The sequence below is a fragment of the Chanodichthys erythropterus genome, chromosome 16 (genome assembly GCF_024489055.1).
Source record: "Chanodichthys erythropterus isolate Z2021 chromosome 16, ASM2448905v1, whole genome shotgun sequence".
In the NCBI taxonomy this organism is placed as follows: Eukaryota; Metazoa; Chordata; class Actinopteri; order Cypriniformes; family Xenocyprididae; genus Chanodichthys; species Chanodichthys erythropterus.
The window spans coordinates 10,903,428-10,920,372 of NC_090236.1; the positions used below are offsets into that span (position 1 = coordinate 10,903,428).

Sequence of the window (16,945 nt, forward strand, 5' to 3'; positions counted from 1 at the left end):
CTGTAACTCTAAAAGTACTAAAGATCTCTTAGATTCTCATTCTTAATAAACTTTTATTTTTGAATCTTTATTTTCAAGGTCCTATAGTTCAGTCTCATAGATATGGGGATCTCAAAGCAACTCCATGTTCAAATTGTTGAATTTTCCCCATTTTCAGTGATCGAAAACCAAATGTGGATCACTTTGATGATACTTATTGCATTAGTAAAAGGAATGTCTGAAGAATAAATAATGTTTGAACTAGAAATGTATCTTGTTTCCCTCTATCAAAAGAACTGCATAAAGCATCTCTCCGAGTACCTCTGGTTGAGTTGACACGGAATGACCCAGTTGTATTTTTATTAACTAACATTAACAAAGATTAATAGATACTGTAGCAAAAGTATTGCTCATTGTTAGTTAATGCTTTAACTAATGTTAACTAATGGGATTTTAGTGTAAAGTGGTACTGATTTATTTAAGCTAGCCTGGAAGTCTAATTTCTTTTAGAATAGCAGCTTTTTACTTATATGTAATTTAATGTGGAATTATTTTTACTTATGCATAAATTAACTTACAAGGCAGCTGCTTATGTAAGCAGTTGACAGCTAGGTTAACAGTAACTCTGCCTTCATTGACACCGTAAGGTTCTAATTAAAGTTTTATGAGTTCCCAAAAGACGACCCCCAAACCTCATTGTCATCCCCTCACATCCGTTAAAAGACAGCTTTACAGTCGAGTTCATTGTGAAAATGTGTGTGGTTGCTGGTGCCATTGTGTCAGTGTTATGAGTGTAAGCCAGTTTTTTTTTTCCCTTTTACAGCCTGTCTGGGTTTATGGACATTTCCTTTTGTGCAAGAAAAAGCTTGTCTTTGTGTCTGAAAACAATGCATGCTTACTCAACACATGTTAAACCTTTCCCAGGATGTCTTGTTGGAAGTAAAATGGGGATTTTTTCTTTCTGGAAATAGAATATGAGGTATGGATGACCTACAGTACTAACAGTGCTTCTTATATAAATATTATATATTAAAAGCCAAAAGTGCATTTGCAAAAAAAAAAAAAACTTAAAAATGCACTCTGATACAAACATACAGTGATCATGAAAGTCCTTTTGAACATTCATTTTATTGCATTAGATAACAAAATATCAAAAGCAAATGACATTTGCGAACAAATGATAATAGAGCTTGAAACAATTATTTTTTTTTTTAAATATTTTTCATCCTCAATATGTAACTGTTTATTGTTTTATATGGAAGAGGATTAGGGCCAAGCAATAATGAAAAAAATAAAACCATCTCGAGATTAAAGTTGTTAAATTTAAAGAAAAAAGTTGAAATGAAATGTTGAGAATAAACTAGTTAAATTACGAGAAAAAACGCATTAAATTTTGAGAAAAAGGTCGAGATAAAATGTTGAGAATAAAGTCATTAAATTACAAGAAAAATGTCGTTAAATTACGAGAACAAATTTGTTAAATTACGAATTTGTTCTCATAATTTAATGACTTTTTTTCTCGTAATTTAATGAGCTTATTCTCAACATTTTATCTCGACTTTTTTCTCGAAATTTAACAACTTTTTTCTCATAATTTAACGAATTTGTTCTCATAATCGAACTACTTTTTTCTCGTAATTTAACAAATTTGTTCTCATAATCTAACGACTTTTTTCTCGAAATTTAATGAGTTTATTCTCAACATTTTATCTTTTTTTTTCTTGAAATTTAACGACTTTTTTCTCGAAATTTAACAAATTTGTTCTCATAATCTAACGACTTTTTTTCTCGTTATTTAATGAGTTTATTCTCAACATTTTATTTTAACTGTTTTCTCGAAATTTAACGAGTTTTTTTCTCAAAATTTAACAACTTTAATCTCGAGATGGTTTTATTTTTTTATTATTGCTTGGCCCTAATCCTCTTCCGTAGTTTTATACTTTAAACTTGATTTTAAAAGTTTAAGTTTAACAATTTAAAAAAATAAAAAAATTATATATATATATATATATATATATATATATATATATATATATATATATATGTATTTTTTTTTTTTTTACTTTTTTCTTACAATTTTTGATATATTTTGATATAATTTTAAATATGATTTTCTTATTAATTGTATGTTCTTAAATGATTGTTAAAATGGATTTTTAAATGTTTTTATTTTTCTATCTCATCCTTGCTTTATAAGTCTTATGTAAAGCACTGAATAAATGAATGAATAATGAACTTGCCTCGCCTTGCCTATAATATGAAAGCTGAAAATATTTTTTGTCAAATGTTTTGCTTGAAAAGTGTGCATGTTTTAATTTTTTGTTTAACAAAAATGCCATTTGGTTTGATATATCTAATGCAATAACATTCACTGTCCAATTTCTTTCAAGAGCCTTTAGTCCTTTAGGGAGAACATCTTTCGTCTTGTTCTAGTCCTAGTACTGCTTTGAATATGTCATTTGGTTAAGTTCTTCTCTTCTCTTGTGTGTGTGGATTCAAGTAATATAATATGACTGGACTCCAAGGTCCTGATCCTGGGAAAGTTACCGTTGCTTTGGGAATAGAAAATATGTTGATGAACTTGAAGCAAATAGATTTCACTCTGCCTGAATATCCAAAGATTATTTTCCCTCTACGGTCCGTGATAAATCTGATTGGCATCTTTGCTGTCCGATGGGAAAAGAGCTGCATGGAATGTTCAGGCTTTGAGAAACAGGACCAGAGTTATAATTATTCCCTCTCCTGGTTCTCATGACTTCTGATTTAAAAAAAAAAAAAAAAAAAAATTGTGGATTTGCACATATTGGAGACATAAATCAGTGCTTTTCCTGGTTACAAGATACTGTTGTGGGCATCCGTTGAACTGACATCTGGTGCCGTGACCCTGGTGATAATTCCCACTGATTTCCTGTATCCGGATGGCAAGTGGAAGATTATCCAGCATCACTGAATCCACAACATGTGCTTGACATTTATGATTAGTCAATATCTCTTGATGTGGAAAAGTCTGTTGTACACTATCTGTGTTGATTTTCATATTTTCTTCCTGCGCGATTCGCAAAAGAACAGATGAACTTGAATGTCATCTGTTTCGTATTATAAAAGCTTTTTTTTGTTGTTGTTCCCATTGAAAATTCAACATAAGACATGCACTAGATGATTTGTTTGATGTGTGTTACTGAGCTAGCCATCTGAGGCCAATAATAATGCTGTTGTTTGTGTTTCAGTGGCGATGCCATTCATCATAATGACCATCATGTTCCGGCCGTACCAGCGTGGCGTTTACTGCAATGACGAGACCATAAAATACCCCTACAGACCAGACACCATCTCTCACAAAATGATGGCGGCCGTTACCATTTCCTGCTCCATCATTATCGTGAGTCTCCACCATTCAGTCACCTGAGTGAACCTTTAAAGGGGTCCTATTATGCTTTTTTTATTTATTTTTTTATTACATGTTCAGCTTTCTTTAGTGTGTAATGTTGCTGTTTGAGCATGAAAAAGGTCTGCAAAGTAACAAAGTTACTCCAGTCAAGTTATTCTCTATATCAGAACTCTCTATTCTTATTCTTTATTTCTGAACTCCCTGAAACGCCTCCATTGTAGTCTTGAGTTTTATTCTGGGAACGAACACGTCACAATATTCCTCATTTAAATAATTCCCACCCAAGGAATATGCAAAATAAAGAGGCAGGGCCTGGTTGAGTTTGTTACATTAAAACCTTTTCTAGTACAGCCCAAAAACTACATCAAGACCTTATAAAATGGTGTAATAGAAACCCCTTTAAAGTAATAGCTCATCCAAAAATGAAAAATCTGTCTTCTACAAATAGGAATATTGTACATTTTTCTTTCTGATAAAAGGAATTAGTCAACCCAGGCTAAAAACGTGCATGTGGCATAATTACTGCACAACGATTGAATGTTGCTTCTTGCGTAGTTTGTGACTCTTTTAATGTATAATATCTAGTGTGGTACTAAAAATTCATTATATTTTCCCCAAAACAGTTGAATGTGGTAATCTAGTAATGTTTTCTAAAGTTGGTTATGTTTCACAGCATTTTGTAAATTAAATATCTGGTGAGTGGCACTAATGTTAATGCTTTATCGCACTAAACCTAACTAAGGTTACGTTTACACGACAACGAAGTACTAAAAATTGAAAAGTTTTTCCTTTTGCGTTTTTGAAAAGTTTTGCGTACAGATGACAGCATTGTTAAAATGTTCCCAGTTCACACAGATCTGCAACAACAACTAAATCTACTGTGTTCTCCTGCCAGGCCAGTAGTTGGCAATGTCACATTGTAAAGAAACACTACACAATGACGGTAGTTTTTAGTTGAAAGCGGTGTGGTGTAAATGCCCCCTAATAGTGTAAACAAAAGCAAATGTCAGATGTGAATTTGGTGAATCAACTATGTCATTTTAGCTTGTTTGCACAAGTCTTTAAGCTCTTTTATCGTGACAGGTAACCATAATTTTGCCAAGTAAGACATGTTCCTGGATCGATATATCCTGGAACAACATTCCTGTCTGAAAATTTAATACTAAGCCTATCCCTACCCTTAAACCTTACCCCACCCTTTACTTTCCCTAAAATTAGAGGTATTTTGGAACAAAACCAGCAACACTTGTGGTGTGGAGGGATCAGAAATAAACAAAAAACTGTAGCTAAAAGATCAAGACTTTAATTTTGCCAACGCGTTTCGGCACACAGGCTTTCGTCAGGGCTAAAAGGTTACAGGTGTGTGTAGGTTCAGGTGTACAAACAGAGACAAAATTCAAACTTGCAATGAACCAATGAAAAAATACCAATAACAAAACTTATGATAAATGATCATGCATCAACCAATGGTCATCAACCAAAAAAAAAGGGTAGTTTTAGTATACTTGTACAATAACATATACATAAAATTACATATAATATCATCCACCCCTCTCAAAACTTACAATAAATTAAAAAAAAAAAAATCAGAGGGAAATGATAGGTGAATAACACTGATGTACAAACACCTAAACCTGGTTGTAAGCCTAAACTTGACATAGACTGTATACTTTTTCCTCAAATCTGATTGTTGATCCTGGAATAACATCACAAATCAACCAAAGATGTTGATCCAGGAACACGTTGTACTTGATGAAATCACATTCACCGTGTTTCACAAGACTCATACCCGAGCCCTCCACATTACAATGGTGAGCTACTGAGCAAATTTAGCTGGTTACGTGATATAAACATCAAGATGTTTTAGGCCATGGATACACTGTAAAGTTTCAGGAGTGACAACCGAATTTAGCTGCAGTGTGTACATAGCCTTAGTTTACATTCACTATGGTAAACGTGTTTTGAGGTCATGGCATGGTTTTGTTCACTGAACCACATGAAAATAAGTCTTCGTTAATCGATAATCTGCAACTGTAATCATAATTTGTGTGAAAAGCAATAAAAGTTTTACTGCGACTAGTGTTCATTTCAACCGGAAACTTCAGTGAATTGTATATAGGTACGGTTTTGGTGTTTTGCAAAAATTAAATTAGAGCCATGTTTTTACAGTGAAAAACAGGAATGTTATGTTGGAAAAAGTGAATAGTGACTCTACTTTTATGGTACCTCTTTGAAGCTTAACAGCCAGTCTAGAAGACCAATAGAATTAAACTAATGTGTTTCATGATTTCAACTCAGTGATTCAGTGATTCAATCACAATGGTTCTCATGAAGCTCTCTAAAAGGGAAGATTTTCTATCTATCCTAGAAATTCAGAAGAGCTGGAATATAACGCAAAGTTCAATATAAACTACTTTAATTGTGTTTGACAGTAGTTCACAGAGACTACATTTTTACCTTTATGTACAAAAGATGAAAGAAAGAAAGTCATGTATGTTTGGAATGAAATGAGGGTGAATAAATAAACACAGACTTTTAATTCTTCTACGAACTGTTGTTTTAAGAAGCATCATAACTGTCTGAAGGGATTTGTTGTGCAAGCACTTATGAGAACCAGCCAGTTGGAGTAATTATGAAATGAAATTTCTGTGCTGTATTTGATTGTGAAAAGATGCAGGTTGGATTTGTATTGTGGCCACATGTTCTGAACTTCTGAGAGAACATTGTGATTAGTTCAGTATGATTCATCAGAGTACAATTCAAAACATGAGTCATTACATCAGACAGACTCATACATTTACTTTTATTAATCCTAAGGCAAGTTTATGTTACATTTGATAGTTTTACAATGGTGATTCAAAGTGCTTGACATTATAAAAATCAAAACCGATGCATATAAAATTAAATAAAAAATTGATTCAAAATGTTTTCCAAATCAAATAAGAAGAAAAGGGAAGACAGTGTGCTGAACTATTGCAATGTACCTATATTTACTCATGCATCACTATTGCTCAGACTTAAAAGCTTTATGGTTTCCTCTCTTGCAGATCACTTCCGGAGAGGCTTACCTGGTCTACACTAAACGTCTTTACTCCAATTCAGACTTTAACCAGTATGCTGCAGCGCTCTACAAAGTGGTGGGGACGTTTCTGTTCGGCGCGTGTGTGAGCCAGTCTCTGACCGACATGGCCAAGTACACCATCGGACGCTTGCGGCCCAACTTCATGGCAGTTTGCGCTCCAGAAGTGTGTGAGGGCTACGTGCTGGAGATAAACTGCACGGGAGACCCTCGCAACGTGACAGAATCTAGGTACAGAAGCAGGGGACGGGAAGGGCCAGTGTCAGAGGTCACAAACTGCTAACCTCACTTCCTGTATTTGTTTATTTTTGCTGTTCACCTGTTGTTTCACTTCCTGTTTGTCCAGTACATTTGTGCTTTCTTAGGCTGTGACCCTTGCAGTCCAAAGGTCTCGGTAATGTTTTCAAATGTCATGTGTCCTCAAGAGGCTTGAATATTAATAGAACTGATTATGCATGCAGTAGAATGCATGACCTGTGGTCAAGCGCCCTTTGCGTATTTTGTTTACTGTAAGAAGATACATCACTTCTGTCTGGGCGATTTGTCAATTAGGGGAACTAATTCCATCAGTATTCTTCTTCTTCTTCTGCTCTTGAGTCTATGGCATAGAACCATATGGTAAAAAGTTGTGACATTTGGCACACTGATAGAGGAAAGTCTGTACATTAACCACAGCAGTTTTGGAGTCTCTAAAGCCTCATTCAGACTGTTAGTCCAAATTCCATTTTTGTGCATATCCGATTGAAATCCGATGAGATTTAGCTAGTCTGAACGGCTAAAAACCACATGAAATGCGTTTTTTCTTTTTCTTTTAATAAATATATAACAAACCTGTTTCGAGCTACATTCATATGTGGTTTGGAATCCGCTTTTCTGGAAATACGTTTCATCCGGAAATCCAGATTTCACAAGGTAAAACGTAAACGTCAGACATTGTAATAAGAAAAAAGGCTGAAAGTCGCTGCAGACATGCAAAATGTTTGAGACCGAGGGAAACTATACCAGCCTCCTATGTTTCTGCCGGTGCCTCATCATAACCCTCCTCCTTTGGCGTATACCTACGAACGCAATGTCATTGCCATAGAAACCAATGCAGATATTCCAGAAAACGAAAAAGCGCCATGGACACAAATCGGATCTGAACACTTGCGATACACAGAGTGGACATTCCATTTTTTAGATCAGATACACAATTAATCACATTTGGACTCACAGTCTGAACAAGGCTTAAGTCAATCCCTCTAGCGCCACCAACTGCCCAAATTTGCACTCATGCTAATATGCTAATAACTTTAGAAACGTACGCGCACTGATTCCTTGGCCTCGGATGATTTGACTGTATTTTTCCGCCATTTTGGGAATTTACTTTTTCAAACTCCTCCTTGAGGGTTGCTCCGATTTTCACGAAAATTTAACCAGATCATGTTCAGACTTTGCTCACACAAAAACTTAGAGTTTATTTCATCAAATCGAATAATGTGCGAATGAATTCGACGAAGAGCATGCCAAAATGGATGTGAGGCTTTATTTCCAAAACGCTTTAGCATATTCAGACCAAACTTGGTGTGTGTTATGACAACCATGACCTGAGGATACCTGCACAGTTTTGGCGCAGTGCCACCTAGTGGTGAGGAGATATGAAAAATTACTTTTTTGCTTGTAACTTCTAAACGCTTTGGCCAAAAGTCACAAAACAAGATCTCTTTAGATTTGGTGCAGCCTGCCGAGTCGAATGATACCCAATTTTCCATATCGGCTATTTTGGGCATCAGCCATTTAGAATTTTGCCGTAAAATGCTATATTTAATGAACACATTGGCATATTGTTACAAAACTCGGTAAGCGTCATCGGCACCAAGCCCTGAAGGTACTCAAACGCCACCTTGTGGTCAAGAATTATAATGAAATTTCAAAAAATGCTAATAGCTTTTCCTACTGTAATCAAACTGGTCTTAATAGATTCCTTGGGTCATGTCAAGAACATAGATACCAATTTTGCTATAGTCATCCGAACTATCTGTGTGCCATTTTGATTGTCTTTAAAAACCTACTTTTTGAAACTCCTTCTAGACTGTTGCTCCGTTTTTTTTTTTTTTTTTTATGAAAATTGAGGCAGATCATCCTCGGACCTTGATGACTAAAAAACTTTGAATTCAAGTCAGTTCAATTCATCAATCAGATCTCGTTTAACAAAATGGATGTAAGGCTATGTCTCCGCCACGCTTTTGCGTAACCATGACCTCAGGGTACATGCTCAGTTTCGGCACAACGCCACCTTGTGGTCGCGAGATATAAAAAAGCTATTTTTTGCTTATAACTTCTGAACAACTAAACTAAAATTCTAAACCAAAAAAATGTAAAACCATTGTCACCCATTCCAACACCAGACATCAGTGCCACCTATTGTTCAAAAGTAGTAAGCAATTATGTCACATTACAAGTGATTGTATTCATGGGCTTTCAAAAATTTTGCTTAAAACGGTCTCCAAATGTCTTTACTCATTTTTGCAGTTGGTCTGATGCTCCGGCCTTGATTTTTAGGTCCTCATTCTGCCTCTGTGATGCTTGACCCCTTAATTGCTGCTTGCGGCTATGTTTATTATTATTATTTGTAATCTTTCTAAAGATTTGTACATCATATATCACTATATTTAAATGATCTGAGATTTACTGTTAGCTTTAAGTATTATCACCAAACTGATCAGTATTTCAGCATTTAAATTAAGAAATTAATTTCTTTTTTACTTTTCATAAATAAAAAGTGAATTGATGAACTTGTTCATCCAAGAGTTATAAAGCTCTTTCTCCAAAAAGTAAAAATGGTCATTGGCATCACACACTGTCTTAAAAATTCACATCATCGGTTCACATGTACCAAAATGCACTTTATGGATGTGTAATAAATGTTTTAACACAGTTGAGATCTTAAAGTGAAGAATGACCCATAAACGTGTCATTGTAAGTGATTCGTGAACTGTGAAAATGATTCTTTTTCCTCTCTCCCTCTGTTGTTTTGTATCTGTCCGATCCGTCCTTCCTTCATTGGTTGTGTTGCACCAGGCTGTCGTTTTACTCCGGTCACTCCTCCTTCGGGATGTACTGCATGTTGTTTCTGGCGGTGAGTTGTCACAGTTGTCTTCCTCTTCTACAATCATGCTGACACAGAAGACCAGTGTAGATAGAAAAAGGAGACCTTTTCAGAGCAACAGGAAACTCGATGGAGACAATAAACTATTACATTAAACAATGTCTCAAGCTCTAAATCAAGACAGTATTCAATGCTAAAAGGGACAGTTCAACCAAACGTTGAAAGAGGACCTATTATGTCTACAAACCTATTATATATACAAAGTTATGATTCTGTTTTTGGGGCCTACTAGAATAAGTTTTCATGTTTGAATGTTCAAAAACCATTATTTTTCACATTGTTGCTGCACCTCTCTTCCCAGTCTGTCAGTAACGCTCCGTTTAGTTCCTGTCTCTATGAAGCCCCTCCTTCTTAAAAGCACAATGTGCTCTGATTGGTTGACTGGACCAGTGTGTTGTGATTGGTCAAGCGCTTTGAGCATGTTTTGAAAATGTTCCGCCTCTTATCATAACCGCAAGTTTCAACACGCTACTAACTAACTCAACCAGGCCCCGCCCCTTTGTTTTATCAGACTTTTTTCATGCTCAAACAGCAAAAAAAAAAAATAGTTGGACATGTAAAAAAGCGTAATAGGTTGTGTCATCATTTACTCACCCTCACACCTGCATGACTTTTTTTTTCTTCTCAGCGTGAATGTTCTTCAGAATTTCTCAGTTTGTTCTCCACAAAAGAGTGAAAGTCATAAGAGGTTCGGGTGACATGAGGGTGAATTAATAAACACTTAAAGGTTTCTGGTTGCTTCATTCATGTTCAAACGTGTCTGTAGTTAAGATGCTGCCAAGTCTTATTCATACAAGGTGCTTTCCCATAACTTTTAAAAAATTGCAATGGCTTTCATTTCATTTCCTTCTACTGAATGCACAAGATTGATTTTCAATTTTTCTTCCCATATCCTCCTCTTTTAAAATATTGTGTAATCCATTGTTGTTTTTTCTCGTCCTGTGTAGCTGTATGTCCAGGCACGTATGGCATCCAAGTGGGCCCGCCTCCTCCGACCCACAATTCAGTTCTTCCTGGTGGCTTTTGCCATTTATGTAGGATACACACGTGTGTCTGACTACAAACACCACTGGAGCGACGTGGTCGTGGGTCTTCTGCAAGGGGCGCTGATCGCAATTCTCACGGTGAGGGGGGTAATCTCATGAAATCCAGTCATACTTCAGCCCACAAATTGGAAGAAAAACATATTAAAGTATGAAAGATATGGAAAAAAATTAGTCCTGTTGTATAGCCATTGGGATTTGTTTAAATCCATTTAAAAACTCTCCCTCAATTTTCAGTAACAATTTTCGATTTCAGAAAAAATCGTGATTGGTAAGTATATAAAGAAGTTATTTAATTACACTTAATTAGAATGTTTTTTTCTTCCGTATTAAATTAATTTTAACAGAATTGGGGTTTGATTAATGGTCCCAAAAAAAGAAAGCAGTGACTTTTTTTTATTTTTTATTTTTTATCAGACAGGGTTAAAATACAGGGTACATAAATAAAGTAAATTTAAATAAAGTTTTTTTTGGGGGTTTTTTGGGAAGCATTTTTTTATTATTATTATTAAACAACATACAGGGGATACATGAAATAGTTTTGAAACAAAATACAAAAATGGATGTATAAACCAGCAAGCAAAAAATAAAAAAATAAAATGTATACATGTATATAATTAGATATGTTTAAAATTATTAATTATATTTAATTTATTTATCATTTTATATAATTGACATTACTGAGCACAACAGTCAAGTTTTAAAAAAGTTTTGAAAATAGTGTTTATTTACCAAATTTCTACTAAAGAACTACTTTATTTAAGGAGATGGACAATCTGTTAAAATTCCTAACTATATGTGCCCTATTTCATTTGCATAAATGTGAAGTTACTGAATGTAAGGCCAACATTATGCTTTTTTGTATAGATTTAAAACTATTTTATGTCTCTCTTTGTTCATCATTCAACAAGAAAGTTGCAAAAACTGCACAACTGAAAAAAAAAATATGATTTAATTATAATACCTCCTGTGCATTTCCTGAAAATGAAAGTTTTTTTTCCTTTAATTATATATATATATATATATATATATATATATATATATATATATATATATATATATATATATATATATATATTATATATGTATATGTATGTGTGTATGTATGCGTATGTGTATGTCTATCTGTCTATGCATCACTCACTTTCTCTCTTTCTCTCTCTCTATATATGTGTGTGTATATAATATAATATAATATGCAATTTAGTATAGTTTTAAATCAGAATAAATCAAAAAAGAAAGTAAGACTTTCTCATCTCTGTCACAGGTGCGATATGTCTCTGACTTCTTCAAAGAGCGCCCCCCTCGCTGCCAGGATGTTGAAAATGCTGAAAACGAAGACAGCGAACGCAAACCCAGCCTTCAGATCGCAGACACGGACAGAAACAACCTCTACTCGTACAGCAGGCCTGTATGAGCCTGACCTTTGACCTGTGAGGGCAGTCACACAGAACCACTGGATGCTGCACCACGTCTTGTACAGACAGCCACACACACGCTGCTGCACACACACTGTACACTGGCACTGACCGCGCTCTCTTCCACAGGATAACACTCACATTTCATATCGCTCTGTGTGAGAGAGAGCAAGTGAATGCATGAACTAACACTGAATATTAGATTTTATACCGCATTTTGTTTTATGCACGCTCATTTACGCCAAGTGCACAGATCGCCTGACAGCTAATGAACCCTGAGGGACTTTATTGTATCAGAGCACAAAGACGAACTTTTTCAAGGGGAACTGGTCGTTTCCATGACAACCTCAAAACCACCGGTTGACATTTACAGCCTAGCTGTACTTCTGCTGTTGGAAGCAATTCTTTCACCATGGGAAAGAAAGTGAACTTTTCTAAGTCATCAGAATACAAGTATTCATGGTTCCCTGAGTGAGAAATCCAGGAAGAGAAGTATGAACATGGAACCGATGCCAAAAAAGGTCTTTCTCTCATTGGTAATTAGATGTTTTATATATATATATATATATATATATAAAAAAAAAAAAACATACAACTGGATTATAGTGACTTTATTTTTTTATATATAAAGAAATGTTATTTTCCTGTGGCGGTAGGTTTATGGACTTTATAGCCTTTTATAACCTTCACAACAGTTTGTTATTTCCACACACATCTGCAAGAAATCCTGCATAGCATGATTAATCTTTATATAATATTAATTATTTCAGTGTTTTATTTACTAAAGTCTTTATCAATGACAACTCTGCAAACTCATGTCGACCTAGTTGTCGCGTCGCTCGCTCTCATATCGATGCTGTTTAAGTACTACCACTAGCTAACTGAGGCACATGTATATCTGTATATTTTTTTTTGGAAATGTATATTACTAACCAACCTATTAACGAGCCAATTTAATACGTTATCACCGCATCCCAACCATCAACCAAGTGTACAATTAAATTTTTTCCTCAGTGAACTACGTGAGACGCTGCTCGTAGTGTTAAAATCACAGCCAATCATAAAGCTGTACGCAGATTCTGAACCAATGAGGTTTCGCTAAGGGGAGGGTTTTTTTTATTGCAAAAAAATAAGAATATAAAACCGCACTGCATTTAAATACAATAACAGAAAGGACAACCAAACGAACAAAAACAATAACACCTCAATCAGTATGAAAAATCTCACCGTAAGTCTTAAACTTGTTATTCTTATTATTCTCAATGAGTTTAAGAGGTTTCACAACAAGCAAAATCTCAGCAAGAAAGACATCAAATCTAAGCAAAATCTTGAGAAATTTGTTTTTGTGGATAAATTTACAATGCAACACTCAAAAATTTACAACAAAATCGACAGCATGGTCACAACCAGAAAAATATAAAAATATATCTTTCAGTTAAAATTTTAAATCATAGTTTATAAAGGAAGACAAATAATAACTTAAGTAGATTCAAATGGAATAGAGTACCTCAGAGATGACGTGTTTTTGTAGGCCAACCCGGAAGTTAGCGGCGCACGGGTTCTCTCGATCGAAAGCCTATATGCATTTTCCCCGTAGACTTTTGGAAAATCGCAGAAAATAAGCTCTGTGTTTAACAAAGGGTTATGACACTTACACGTTTTGTTTATTAAGATGACATTACTATAACATTTATACATTTTAAAGCCTAAATAAAGTGGTCAGATAAACACACTACAGCACACCATAGTCGCGGATCAACGTCACCACCACCAAGCTTCCTCAAACTTTATTTAGAAAACAACTTTATTTAAAGGTGTCCCCTGAATGTGTCTGTGAAGTTTCTGCTCAAAATACCCCATAGATTTTTTTTTTAGTTATTTTTTTTATCTGCCTATTTTGGGGCAAAATTAGAAATGCACCTATTCAGGCCCTTTAATTGCTCGCGTTCTCCGCCCCCTCCCGAGCTCTCAACTCTATCATTGCATAAACAGTTCACACTGCTAATATACCATTAAAATGGATCTTTACAAAGTGTTCGTCATGCATGCTGCATGCATACATCGGATTATGTGAGTATTGTATTTATTTGGATGTTTACATTTGATTCTGAATGAGTTTAATAGTGCTCTGTGGCTAACGGCTAATGCTACACTGTTGGAAAGATTTATAAAGAATGAAGTTGTGTTTATGAATTATACAGACTGCAAGTGTTTAAAAATGAAAATAGTGACGGCTCTTGTCTTCATGAATACAGTAAGAAACGATGGTAACTTTAACCACATTTAACAGTACATTAGCAACATGCTAACGAAACTTTTAGAAAGACAATTTACAAATATCACTAAAAAAAATCATGTTATCATGGATCATGTCAGTTATTATTGCTCCATCTGCCATTTTTCACTATTGTCCTTGCTTGCTTACCTAATCACAAGTGGGTTATAACTGTGTTTTATGTCATAGATCAAAACGTGAAAATATTTAGATGCTTTGTTAACCACAGACCTTATTTCAGGCGATTTAGCAAAAACCCATTCAAAAAACCCATAGACTTTACGGCTATGAAACCGGAAGTCCTAAAATGCTAACTCGCTTCTGGGTTATGCCTACAAAAAAACACCATCTCTGAAGTACTCCATTATGCCATTTTGTGCCTTTATCATCATGCGGAATGTTTCCACAGCGTCATGATCTTTCAGGTTTATGTTCCTGTCTCCACTGAAAACCTGTCAAATTTGCGTTACCGTAAGCTAAAAAAAAGGCAACGTCACTCCTTCTCTCTTGCAGTGCTTTTCGTATTATTAATCACTTAATTATAGTAATATTAGCCCAAAAATGTATAGATGCATACTTCTGAAGTCAGTCTGGAATGTTAAATAATGGGTGAAAAAAACTCCCTTTTTTGTTTTACCTTTTATCTGAACTATTATTTATGGACGAAAAACAATCGTTCCTATTTTTATTTAATTTTTTTTTTCATCCCCTCTCATCTTTTGTTTTTGTATTAAAAAAAAGGCATTCTTTTTATTTTAAAGTTGTTGACACTCAATCATATGAACCCTGCACAACAGACCCTGCTGTCTACTGTGAGCTTCTAATGCTGCAATTTTTTATGGACACTATATTTAGTGAATATGAATGATGTCTCCCTCTATTTTTCTTCTATGTGGAACAGAGACTCTCTGTGACTCTGGTTTAGTCACCGAAAACCAGATGGCCTTAAAATAAATGAGGACTGAGCTTACATAGTGACTTACACACTGAATGTGAAGAAGATTGTGGCTCATGTTTACACTTTTGCCAATAGGTCTATTTGTAAAATGCAGTTATTGTTTAGTTGAATGTCCCAGAGCAATGTTGCAAGTACATATATACTACTATCCAAAAGTTTGGGGTCATGAGATTTTGTTTTTTGAAAGAAGTTATGCTCACCTAGGCTGCATTTAAAAAAAAAAAAAAAATACAGTAAAAAAAAAAAACAATATTGTGAAATTATTAGACAAGTTATTTAAAAGTGTATTTGAATATATTTTAAAATGCAGTTTATTTCTGTGATCAAAGCTGAATTTTCAGCATCATTACTCCAGTCTTCAGTGTCACATGATCCTTCAGAAATCATTCTGATATGCTGATTTGCTGCTCAAGATCAACATTTATAATTATCAATGTTGAAAACATGCTTCAAATGTTTGTGGAAACTGTGATTTATATTTTTTAAGGATTTTTTTGATGAAAAGAAGAGCATTTATTTGAAATAGTAAATACTTTTATAACCTTACAAAAGGTTTTTTTGTCACTTTTGGTCAATTTAATGCATTCTTACTGAATAAAAAATTCAGCATATTTCTTTAAAAAATGTACTGACCCCAAACTTTTGAACAGTAGTGTATTACAGCTTCAGAATAATACATTGTTTTCAAAATTGGTTGGATGTGTATTACCTAAGAGAGCATTATGCCAACTGATGTTCATGAAGACATTTCAGTATCAAAACCAAAAGAGTTTGACTTTCACATTGAGAGAAAAAAAATGTCTGATTAAATTGAAGCTACTGAAGTTTTTTATTTTCCTGAAAATTAATAATTCCAAACCACTTGTGAAGCATAGATCTCCAAAAAAATAAAAATAAATAAAAAATAAAAAATCTCATCCAATTATTTTGTAATGATTGGCATCAGTGACTTTATAAGAAGTTGATTATAGCATATGAATGTTGCACATATCATTTTTTTATTTTCTTGGTATGTTTTATATTTGTTTATACCTACAACATTCAAAATAATAAAAAAAAGTTTTTCAGCATCTTTCTGCTCTTGCTGTAAATGGGCTCAAAACAAAGTTTTGAAACTGCTCAAAGTTCAGAGCAAATGTCTTTAATACTTTTATCTTATCAGTTGGAAACACATATTTTAACATCATGTTATTGGTTTGCTTGGCCAAGTATCAATACTCTTGCTTAAACTTAGTGTTAAGGATTGTTCAAATCACTATCAAACTCATATGAACATGCTGTACATAAGAATATGATTTTATATTTTGCATGTTTTTAATTGGATGAACTTTTGTGAAATTCAGCCGGATGCCGTTCAGCCAAAAACTACTCCTTATCTAACACAGAGACGACTGTCCAAGGGAATCATGGGAATTGAACCAGCCAAAAGCGTCACACATAAATCCAGCTTGTTTTCATCAGAATCGTGCTCAAGGACAGCGAAAGCATCTGTTGACTTTCCTTCAGCTTCAGTGTAACTCATTAAATGTTTCTTTGCAGGTCAAACTTCTGACAAGCACTGAATTGACATTTAATGTCCTCAAAGTAAAGCGTCCATTGTAATAAATTCTTTTTCATTCTACGTCTATGAATAGGTCTGACTGGTTTCAAGCTTGTT

The 16,945-nt window shown here is 34.4% G+C and overlaps 1 protein-coding gene across 1 annotated transcript in view; it reads left to right on the plus strand.

Moving 5' to 3' along the window:
• plpp2a (phospholipid phosphatase 2a) overlaps nucleotides 1-16,201 on the plus strand; it is a 41,410-nt gene extending 25,209 nt beyond the window's left edge. Inside the window, exons 2-6 of the mRNA XM_067363888.1 lie at nucleotides 3,207-3,358; nucleotides 6,415-6,677; nucleotides 9,507-9,564; nucleotides 10,542-10,718; nucleotides 11,905-16,201. Coding sequence (XP_067219989.1) covers nucleotides 3,207-3,358; nucleotides 6,415-6,677; nucleotides 9,507-9,564; nucleotides 10,542-10,718; nucleotides 11,905-12,054 — 800 coding nt within the window. The 3' untranslated portion in view covers nucleotides 12,055-16,201. The remainder of the gene's footprint in view (nucleotides 1-3,206; nucleotides 3,359-6,414; nucleotides 6,678-9,506; nucleotides 9,565-10,541; nucleotides 10,719-11,904) is intronic.
• The last annotated feature ends 744 nt before the right edge of the window (nucleotides 16,202-16,945 follow it).